Below are 12,197 nucleotides of genomic sequence, written 5' to 3'. Positions count from 1 at the left end.
TTGTATAACCTTATGTTTAAACGGTTTCTGGTAACCGTTAATTTTTCTAAATTGGAACGGTTTCGGTTTTTTCAAGAAAAAACCGAAACGCCCACCTCTAGTAGGTACTTCAAGCTAATTCGCTTGGAACAACAAGGCAACATCTGCCAATTACGTGAAACTTAGAAATTCAATGAAAGATACATTGACGAAAAAGTGAATATGCAGAACCGTGGAGGAATATGTATATATTTCATCCATGTGCAGAACGTATTGTAATTTAATGATTCTTAGGTTTAGAATATTCTATACAAAAACCTATACTATAAAATAATCAGATAGAACCATGTTTACCTGATTTTCAAAGCAAGAAGAACCTTGTTGCTTTGAATCTTTTTTAACGTAGTATTTTACCTAAATGCCACATGTTTTTATCATATAATGTTCTTAAACACGCAAAAACCTTACTAAAAAAACACTTCCGAACCGTTAAACGGTGTATTAGTAATACAATCTACCAAATTCTATAAGAATTATTACTAAAAAAAAATGTTTTTAACTGGCTGCGAAAGAACTGCCATCGTTGCATTTTGCAGACTTAACATGCGCGTCAGTTTCCCGGCAAAATGACAGTTTTGATTTGTGATTCAAATCATGTTTTGTTCATAATTTCTATTCTAATGACCAATTCACTGTTATATTGGTATAATTCAGTATATTTACTATTTGTGTTAATTTTCGACCATTTTAATCCATTCATAATCGTTCAATTTTATCGGAAAAGGCGAGGTTATTTCGGACATAATATTATTAAATGACTTTTACCGTGTGAATTTTATAACACTTCCAATAAATTGATGTTTTTAATAAAATAATTTTCTCATGCATGTGTAGGAAAATACAAAATCGATTAAAAAACTTATGTTTATTTTGTGCAAAAACGAAAAGTGTCAGATTTTTCAGGTTATATAGGTATCTCTGAGATTTTTTTTAATTGTATGGACGAGATTAAAAAGAGAAGTAACAGCTGTCTTTCAAATTCTTGTATTTTTTTTTAATCTTCAATTCTATGAAATTTTTCGGCTTTTTGATTAAAAATGTTTGTGATTAAAAAGATTTTTTTCTTGTTTGAAATTAAAATATTTCACTTTTTAAATATTAAACTGTATTTCAAAAACAAAATCTGAAAGGTAATTATATCCAGTCTAAAATGATATTTGTTATAACGATATCTTCCAAATAAATAAAAAATATAGACCACTTAAAATACTTTAAGAAAATTCTGAAATTCGATTAGGATTTTATTAAAATTTACAGTTTATACAATAGATAAAACCCTCCATGGCTGGATAAGATTACATATAAAATTACAGTTTCTATATTAGTAAGGTTTCACAATCACGGTCATTTTTCAATTGAATAAAATATTCAAAAATAACTGATGGATGTTTATTTAGACAATGTGGTCTCAAACGCAACATTCTACCGTATACGATTAAGTCAAAACGTAACTTCCTGATTAGTCATCATGCCAAGCAAGTATTAACTCATTTCCTACTTATTTGCGCCACAATTACATAAGCCGAGTACCCCAATCACCCAGATACTTTACTGTACCGTAATACCTTAAACTATAAACCTAATTGTCGATATTAAGAGTAAAATACGCTGTACAATTGAAAGGCCATTCCGTCGGCATTCGCTCGGACAGAAAGTTCTCGTAGTTGGACGGAAGCGGGAGGCGTGGCGGCAATTTCCCACCCGACTGACCCCGATACTGGGCGCCCTCCTCCAGCAATTAACCCCATTGCACGGCGTCTTGAGCCCTAACTAACCCCGGCTCGGCTACCGGCCACTCAAGCAAACTGCCCCAATCGATAGCCAGCTATGTAAATACGATGCAAGCCCCGCTGTGGCCTCTTTCACGGTAAAATGTTAATCTAAAACACTTTTCAACATTTCGGCTTGACCCCATATTACTGTTTCGTGATCAGTTTCAATTTGCCATATTCAGCCCCAAAACTGGACACCGCAACACAATCATAACAATAATTTATGGACTATAAACTATTTGAGAGGTCGTGTAAGACGTTATACCTGTGTAACAGTTTTATGTAATTTTATTCATGGCTTTTAAACTAGAACGTTAGTTAATGTTTCCCTAGATCTAAATCTAGGGAAATCTAAATCCACATATAAATGTGATGTAATCTAATAAAACTCCCAAACGGTAAACACAGATAAAATACTAAGACAAGTCTGACAACTGTCCTGTTGTCAAGTGTATTTACAATAAGAAATAACAAATCTACAAAAGAAGTGTCGCAGTTTTCATGAAATAAACGTAGATTGACTACAAGTTATGAGTGTGCCTACATTGCTTACTGCCTACTTTAAGAGATATCAGTGTAAGCACTAGCGACTAAACTTGTAACATACTGGCATTCAAAATGACATTCAAAAGGGTTTAGTTAATATTTTTGACAAGCCGTGGAAAATTTGTAACTTTTGGAGCACTCGGCACAACCCACCACCCATAAGGTGACCTCTGAATGCTCTTGCAGGAGAACGTGAAAGTCATCAGAAATACAGAGGAAAATACCTTCGTGAATACTGAAAATGATGTTTATTGAACTACATACCAACTGTATAAACTGTACTAGGTGTAGCGGTGGTTTGTTTCATTTTTGCTACTTTACTTACCATTCTAAAAACCTATACTGAAGTACCTATACTTAAATATTTCTAATTTAAATTTAACATGATAAAAGTTGAAAAAATATTACAAATATTTTTACTCAAATTTGTCGAAAAATTGAATAAAATACGAAATTCAGAAAACTTATTTAGGAAATGTCAACAAAACTTTTATAATAATTCCCAACGAATCCCTACGGATGTAAGTTATTTATATTTGAGATTAATAAAATACGACACAGTTTGAAAATTTTATAGAACCACCAGTGAGCACCAGGTTTTTTTCTAGACGATGAATTAGTAACTTCCCGAGGGATCCCTCTAGAAACATTTGAGATTTTAGTAATATGTTCATCAGAAATAATTAAAATAAACCGCACGGAAATATCGATTTTCTAGGCCTGCTAGGGCATAGTCGACCGTCCGTCCATATTCCGAGCCGCGCGTCGAATATTGTTTTCACACGATTCATCAAGTATCTCGTTAAGATTACCACTTTATTTTAGAGATTTGATAGAGCAAATGCAACCGAAGGTCTGTTCAATACGCCAGTCGCACATCGCATATTTTTGTGCACGGCTTCGTCACTTACGTCGTTAAGATTCTGGTTGTATTTTAGGGTATTATCTCGTCTTAAGACATATTCGAATGAGCGTAAAACCATCGAGCATGAACGAGCGTGGGTACACAGCGTTTAGTTAAGCGATGGCGTAAAATATATTAAAAACTCTAACTTTAAAAAAAGATACAATGTAAAGAAACGATAAATAAATATTATTGTCCAAAAACAAAATTAACCGAAACTTTTATATATGAAAAATTCAAAAATCAAATTATTTCCCTGAAATTAGATATTGGTATATAGTACCCTAAGGACGGGTTATTTCGGAGAATTTGAATAATTCTTCAAATTTCAACGTTCATTTACGGGTTCTGTGAATATCCCATCCATGAAATGTTATTGGATTTATCATTATAGGCTAGCTGCTTGACAGAATTGAAACAATAACAGAACTTGAAAATATTTCACAGAACTAGAAAATTAACTTTAAAATTTGAAGAATTCTTAAAATTCTCCGAAACAACCCTTTAATATACGTTTACTTAATTCTATACTATCTAGTTTTTTTTTTTAATTTAATACTTTGGCTCTTGACATAAAACTTTTTATGACAAGAGTGACATCATTAACATAATTATAAAAATAATTATGTTAATTACGTATTATATTGAATTCAATATACATACATACCGACTGTGGTTTGGTAAAACCTTTCAAGCCACAAAATGAACACTACAGAAGACGATAAAAACGAATATTTACAAATTTGTACAACTAATTAAAAATCTTGAATTTTCCATGAGTGGTTATTTGTTTTTCAAATATTTATATGAAATATTGAAACTCTATTTATAATTGTGAGAAATTTGAGGATTGTGAATATTGAGTAAATTATTATTACGACGTTATTCACATATAAATTATGATGTAAAGGTTCGTCCTCTAAAAACTAACCCAAATCCTCAATTCTAGAACGAGTTCTGCAAACATTCTTAAATATCAAAAGTGATAAAGTAAATAACATCAATCAATTACCTCTAACTATCGTCAATATCATTTATTTAAAAACGCACCTCTTTAGCTAATGATTGTAAATTCTGAGTACATTATAAGTCTTCAAACGATCGCGAAAAGTTCGCGAACTTTCTCTTGTGTGCCCATTTACCTACTAATGAATTGTTCCAATTGATATGCCGATACACGACGGAGCCATGACATATCACAACATGGCATTCGTGGTGAGGGATGCGTGGCCTGTCAATTATTGATGCCCCCACACCTGTTGATCAGGGACTGAGGCGGCGGGGGGTTTGTTATCTTCACCCCTCCACTGTGTAGAACATCGCAATATGTATCGACTAATCGACTGCTCAATCCGGGGGTGGGAAAATACGTTTTCCAGAGTTTGTTTTCTGAGAAACTACAATACGATTTTCTAGAAGCTTTTACATTACCTACATTAAATGATTTGTTCAGATGTCAAATAATTATATTACAAAATTTACTTTTGAAGCAAAGAGTGAAATTTTGAATAGTCTGTATAACTATATAATAATAATGAAAATAAAATATACTTTCCTAAAACGACACAATTTTATTTCTACGACTAATAAATCAGCAAATCAAAGAATTAAGATTATCAATGTTAGTAGTTACTAATAAACATTATTTCTATCATAACTACCCGTCATCGCTAAAATTTAACCTTTATAAATATCTAAAAAATATATAATAAACCAAGTGTCGTCGCGCTTCGTGGCTTACTTTTTTGACAGTTCAGTGGACGAAAATTCAAAACTTCATGGTAAATAAAAATTTAAAGAATTTGCCGGAGTGCCAGAGTGTTAGCTGTTTCAGTCAAAATATTTGTAGTAATAGTTGAAATACACTTTGTTTTATTTTTAAATATTAATGAGTATTTTCTTACCATTTTATAGAGATCCTTGAAAATATCGTCATCGAACACATTGAGTTCCTCCAGAGTGTCTTCCAGCGCGTTATCGCTGCTGGAGCCGGAGCCTGTGGAGCCAGACCCTGACTGCCCCGACAGATAGTCTTCCTGGGAGTAGACCATCTCTCCCGCGGGAGCAGCGGCAAACTTCTCATTATAGCGCGGCGGGGACACCAGGGGACTTCTCTGGATGCGCAACACCTCATTCTGCTGATCTCTGTAGGTATTCAGGATGTCTGCATCGTGACTCAACTTTCTAATTGGTTCAGTTATGACATTCAAATTACTACAGTCATCTTCATTGATACTTTGTCTACTTGTATGTGAATCTCTTGATGATGGTGTGACGCCAAAATGTTGCTTGCAATACTCGGAAAGATCGTTCAAGGACTTGGATTTCCTTTTCTTGCTGGGACTTAATGGTCCTGCCGGGCTGTATTTTCTGTGCTTTGGCAAAGTTGTTTTAGGCTCAGTAGGCAGCGGTATCATACTGCGGTAGATTCTTGACTTTCTTAAAGTCCCATCTCTATCTGCTGCTAAATTAGTAGCACCTTCAATTTCACGTCTTTTTCTGGCGCCGTGTGTCTCCAAAGCATCTGGAGAATCTTCGGTAAAAGAGCTTTTAGAGTATTCTTCTGCCGTGTCATCCGCGTCACTGTTTTGGATAGTTTCGCTGTCGGGAGTTCTCATCTTTACTATTTCACCACCAAACCGGACTCTTCTTGGTGTTCGACGTACTTCCTCGTATTCGTCAATTTCGCTATCTGTAAAAACTTTAACTAAACTTTTATTATATTTTTGATAATCGTATGACTCATCTTCTTCGCTTTCGACATTCGCGTCAGTGACATTTTCATCTTCTTCTAAAATCGTCATCGTTATCGCCGTGTCTGAGTCAAAAGCGAATTCCGTTTCCAAAATGACCTTTCCACTGGGAACACTTTCCGAGTCATCCATGTCGACGGTTATAGAAGAATGATTTTTAAGACCATCGTGCGGGGCGTCTAGCAGTTCCTCAGGTTGTTCGGAGTAAAACATCTCGGCTGACTTTTCCTCGTCCTGCTCGCTGTCGTGTCTTACCGGCGAATGATCTCTGATAGCTTCCTTTTCTTCTTTATTCGGTGTTCCAGGTAAATTGTACACGTTACACAACAAGCTGAAATTTTCACTAACACTCGAATCCAGACTTTCCATGTGATCGTCGAATATTTTTTTTCCAATCAACTCCCTCAACTTAATCAACGATCTTATTGCGACTTCTTGGTACACGACTTGAAATAATTTCGACGATAGAGCTTTTATGACAGATATTATGGCATCTGAAGAGCTTCCGAGGAATCCTAGGGACGGTTGCAACAGGGATGGGAGGGCAAGAATGACTCCCATTGTAACATCCTCTTGAAATTTATCGTTGATAGAATTCTTCTCGAGGCATCTGGTGCATATTTCCGAAATGACGTACTCCTTGTTGTCACTGTGAGAAATGTACATCCTAAGAGCATCCAGGGCTCCCTTGCGCACGGCGGGGGCAGAGTGACCGAGGTTGCAGAGCAGGTCGGGTAGCAGGGGGGCCAGCAGCGAGTCCAGAGAGGAGCGCAGCACGGGAACCAAGTCAGCCAGAACTCTCAAGGCGTGCTGGCGGACCTCCCTCTCGGGATCTCGAAGACGGTGGCGCAGGGCCCCGAGCACCTCCTGGAGGTCCACCTCGGCGGGAAGTCTCTGCGTCCGCACCACGCGCTCCCACAGCGGGTTGAGCTGGAAGGCGGGGGTGCCGTGGCGTGGCCCGGGCAGCAGCTCCATGGTGGGGGATACGGGCATGCGACTTAGCGGAACACGTGTAGTCCCATGGCGCCGCTAGTAGCGAACTGACTGCCGGCCGCCTGGGCCGCCTCACTGCTGGCCGCCTATCGACCACCGCCCACCGCCCACCTCCCTTCTCCCGCCCAATCAACTCCGCCCAGCGCCGGACACACACAGCCGAGCGTACAGGTGTTCCCATTACATTCTCACAAATTAACCACTTCATAAATTAATACAATCATTATTTCTCCGTAGAAATCTCCGACTAACTAGTATTTTATTTAATGTTTACTTAAATACCTTAACCCTAACTGTTCAAATAATTATATTTATGTCTGTCTTTTATATTTAATGGGAAAATACTGACGACTAGCATTAGGAATAAATGACGGTGTATTTTGTTACAGCAAACTGCCTATACTTTATAAATTAAGGGTTATTTCACCATCCTCTTGATAACTTATTATATATTTATAAAGTCCGTGTTTCCTATTCGGTAGTCGAGTTTATAAATAGTGTCTATACATCGGATAAGTTAGCCAAGTTTTCTACATATTGCGAGTATTTATTAGTTTACTTATTAATAATAATAATAATATTTGGATGATTTGTATAGCGCCGTTTTGTGCAAAATCACCTCAGGGGCGTAATATACGTTATCACGTGGATTAGCTATCAATAGGTGCAATACCCCCATGTTCTTTAATACATTTTTATGTTTTATGTGAAACCGCACAAGAGACTCAACTGCTCTCAACCGCCAAGAGCCAGTGAGACTATGGCATCCCCAAATGGGGTGTGTTGTGAGGCTGAAGGTGATGGTGAGGAGAGTTTCAATTCTGAATGGTTGTCTTACACCAGGGCGATTCTGAGAGTATCTTCCACGTGTCGCAATTATACTAAATCTATTATTTTTAATGAGTAAGTAGCCATCTGATTTTTAACCCACGACCTCCAGCTTGCTAGTCGAGAGCTTTACCCCTCGACCACGGAGGCCGTCGATAATTTAGTCATAATTTGTTTCTCAATTTCGGTCATTTGGAGCGATAACTAGAAGTAAGTTTTTTCATAGAAAGTGATCACTTTGTTGTTTGACATACTATTAAATGAAACAAGCACTCTGTTTTAAACCGCCAATTTGTTTGCTTTTGCTTTTGTTTCGTTTGCTCCATCATGGTAACAATTTAAACAGTCATTAACGAAACCGTTTAGTGAATGCATAATAAACTCCATTTATAAAACAAAGTGTTTTTTTCATTTAATTAGAAATAAGTTAACTGACGAGCTTCGCGGGGGATTGAACCTTGGTGAAAAGTCTTGAACCTGGCTAAAAAAACTTATCGTTTGGCATTGACGATACCGTATAGGTTCCGAACCGGCACCAAATTACTAAAATATGAATAAAATATAAGTAAAGCATTGAGGCAGTCAGTGTCAACAAGAAACACGTGAACGTGTATCAATTATTTCTCGGGGGCGGAGTGTTATTCGGGAGGGGGCGGTTTGTTATTCCGGAGGGGTGCGCTTTGGGTCAAGGAGGGCGATAAGATCCGAATCGTCAGGCTTATAATTCCGTTTATTCCCAGTCACAGACCAAAAACATGATGCCAAGGTTTTCGGCCGCCGACAATAAACGACTATTAAAATAACACTAGCATATAACTACGCGTGAAAAATCAAAGAAAATCAATTATTCTGTCCCTGTAAAAAGCATGAAATTACAGCTAATGATACGCTAAACTTTGAAGTCGGTGACTTCGTCTCTGGCACTATCGAGACCTTTAATAGATCGATTTTTCATGCATCACTTTTCGTAAGTTTTTTTCCTTTCTTATATATTTACATGGCTAAAAGAAAAACTTAGATCAAACATAAGTGATAAACAAATTATGGCCAAATAACAAAAAATATTACTGTTAGTTTCTCTTTTGGCTGTCTGCAGAGATAACTATGTCATGTTGTAATAAATAACCTTTTTATTTTGTTAGAACCTTTCGTTTCATTAGAAATGCATAGATAGGCAAATGCTTACATCTCCTACACAGACCAACACTCCATCGGCCATTAAATTCCATACCAATAACATTATGTCGACGTTGCTTATTTCATACAGACATCTGACGGTTGAATTAGATTTCATCATTTGATATATCCACTTACCTAAAAAACTGCTAACTCAATTCAATTGGTTGAAAGAAAATGTCTATAGTGTTATTATAATATAACACAAGAGCCCCGATGATTTGGCCCATTAATCCAGTCGATTAGAGATAGTGTATTATTGCCTCACAAAAGGTGCTAAACAAATTGTATCCAATAATAATTATCAACTCTAAACGGGGGGAAACTAGTGTCCATTTGTTACCAGAAATTGCCGTTCCATTCCGTTTTATGGAGAACATGAATAAATAAATTTAAAAGTTTTGTATGGGTACGTAAGCGTCTATCTCCCAGTAAGTTGGGTTTTATTTTAATAGAATAGAAATTACAAAGAAAATACCATTTCCCATAAGGGTCCCAAAAAACTCCTCCCCCCTATTAGAGTCGAACCCCCTCCATGTCCCTCCATGTGAACGTTATAGCTACGCCACTGTCCACACGAAAGAAAGAGAAAACTTTACTAGTTTTAATGTAGTCAGTGACCTTCCTCTTGGCTTTACACGGAGTTTTAATGTAGACAGTAACCTTCCTCTTGGCTTTACACGCAGTTTTAATGTAAACAGTGACCTTCCTCTTGGCTTTACAAGGAGTTTTCACGTAGACAATGACCTTCCTCTTGGTTTTACACGGAGTTTTAATGTAAACAGTAACCTTCCTCTTGGTTTTACACGGAGTTTTAATGTAGACAATAACCTTCCTCTTGGCTTTACACGCAGTTTTAATGTAAACAGTGACCTTCCTCTTGGCTTTACACGCAGTTTTAATGTAAACAGTGACCTTCCTCTTGGCTTTACACGCAGTTTTAATGTAAACAGTGACCTTCCTCTTGGCTTTACATGGAGTTTTCATGTAGACAGTGACCTTCCTCTTGGTTTTACACGGAGTTTTAATGTAGACAGTAACCTTCCTCTTGGCTTTACACGCAGTTTTAATGTAAACAGTGACCTTCCTCTTGGCTTTACTTGGAGGTTTAATGTAGACAGTGACCTTCCTCTTGGCTTTACACGGAGTTTTAATGTAGACAGTGACCTTCCTCTTGGCTTTACACGTAGACAGTGACCTTCCTCTTGGCTTTACACGGAGTTTTAATGTAGACAGTGACCTTCCTCTTGGCTTTACACGGAGTTTTAATGTAGACAGTGACCTTCCTCTTATATATCTGGGAATAAAATAGTAGATTTGCATAAAAATCAAACAAATGCCGCCCATACGCCCGCCACAGACAATTTTCTTTTTATAATTTCAAAATATTCATTAATTTCACAAAACAAAAGAGAAATTCAAATGTATCTATTAAAAAATAAACATTAACACATTTTTGCGGGTTTCGAACCTACGATCTCTCAGCTCTTATCAAATCTCTCACCACTCTTCCGCACAGCCGCCAAATTAGCCGCAGTGTGACTGCGACACCCGTGTTATTATACTCCGGCCAAGGTGACAAGTCATTTGTTGTGGAATTCTTTCACCAAACTATTCCGTTGCCGTGATTAAGCGAGGTCGCCGATCCAATGCCAGACCAGCGGTACAAAGGGCCGTGCATCGATTCACCCTTAGAGCCTCGAAATAGCGAATTAATTGATTTTTAAAATGTGTATTATAACACCGAAAAAACATGATGTCGCTATTAGCGCCATTCCATTAAAGGCCTTGAACTTGTCAACTTGTTAATTTTCTAGAAGGAAAATGTGTCTAGTAACAATAGAATAGATATCACATACATAGGTAGTGAAGTCGATTTAATTATACCTACATCGTGTACAAACTTTAACTGTGTCTAGGATGAACGAAGTTTGCATGAAGTATGAGTTAATGATGAATGTAAGTAAGTCTAAAGTAATGGTGTTTGAAAGAGTGAGTACGAAAACAGTGTGCAATATAGTTGTGAATGAGGAATACTTGGACTAGGTGGATGAGTTTGTGTATTTAGGAAGTCTGTTCACGAGAGATAGGAAGGCTGACAGAGATATTGAAAGAATGGTAAATGCAGCTAATTCCGTTAATGGAGGACTGAACGCAGTTGGCGCTAGCAAAAAAAATGTCCAAAGAAGCGAAGTTAGCAGTCCACAAAGGAGTACTGGTACCTACCTTGATGTATGGAAGTGAGGCATAGAACTGGCAAACAAAGGATGAAAGTAGATTGAATGCTGTTGAAATGAGATCCCTGAGGCGTATGTGTGGTAAAACCATGTTTGATCGTGTGAGGAATGTGGAGATCCGCAAAGAGTGCAAGGCTGATGTAAGCGTAATGAGTAAGATTAAGAAAGGGACGCTTAGATGGTTTTGGCATGTAGAGCGAATGAGCGAAGATAGGAGTGTAAGGAGGATATATGATGCAAATGCGAATGGTAGCAGAAATCGGGGACGCCCGAGGAAGACATGGCGCGATCAAGTGAATCAGATACTCGAGTCGGGCCATGTCAAGAGTCAGAATAATAGAAGAGTATGTATGAATGTGAATGAGGCAAGAAGTGTGTGCCAAGAGTTGTTTGGCGGTCCGTCTTCTCTGCCTACCCCTGCGGGGAAACGGCGTGATGGTTAGTTAGTTAGTTAGTGTACAAACTTTGCCATTGAAGAAACTAATTAAAATAAAATCTTGAACCGTAAACCGGAACGTAACAAATAAATTTACAGACAGATAAAATTCTAAACGGCGCAGTTAAAACAGGACTTCACCAGAGTCAGTCACCAACAAAATATGTCACTCGATTCATACAGATTTTACAAAAGTCAAATAAGACATCCTGGCAGTTTTCTTCCAACAGACATGTGTGCGGGAAATGGAACTAAGATTGTAAGTTATAGGTAAGAGATTTTATTTATTTACGTACATATAATGAACGCAAATAAATTAATAATATTAATTAGAGTACGTACTTATATTTTTGTTTTGGTTGTATAAAACTGTAAATATAATATTCATTCAGGTAATTGCACGTCATAATCTTTCCTCAGTAATATTTAATTGCAGTTTGACATGCTTATCTCTTCAGTCGTCTTGTCGCTAGTTTAGATGTAGTGGAGACACAATATTTGAGGATTTTAAAA

The 12,197-nt window shown here is 37.2% G+C and overlaps 1 protein-coding gene across 1 annotated transcript in view; it reads right to left on the bottom strand.

Moving 5' to 3' along the window:
* LOC149420758 (uncharacterized) overlaps positions 1-7,039 on the bottom strand; it is a 130,061-nt gene extending 123,022 nt beyond the window's left edge. The window contains exon 1 of the mRNA XM_089635510.1: positions 5,166-7,039. Coding sequence (XP_089491636.1) covers positions 5,166-7,007 — 1,842 coding nt within the window. The 5' untranslated portion in view covers positions 7,008-7,039. The remainder of the gene's footprint in view (positions 1-5,165) is intronic.
* Positions 7,040-12,197: the final 5,158 nt, after the last annotated feature.

Source organism: Hesperophylax consimilis, chromosome 9, assembly GCF_061612785.1.
Source record: "Hesperophylax consimilis isolate HC1 chromosome 9, BYU_Hcon_1.0, whole genome shotgun sequence".
In the NCBI taxonomy this organism is placed as follows: Eukaryota; Metazoa; Arthropoda; class Insecta; order Trichoptera; family Limnephilidae; genus Hesperophylax; species Hesperophylax consimilis.
Note: the sequence above shows the minus strand (reverse complement) of the source record. Positions and strands in the feature narration are given on the sequence as shown.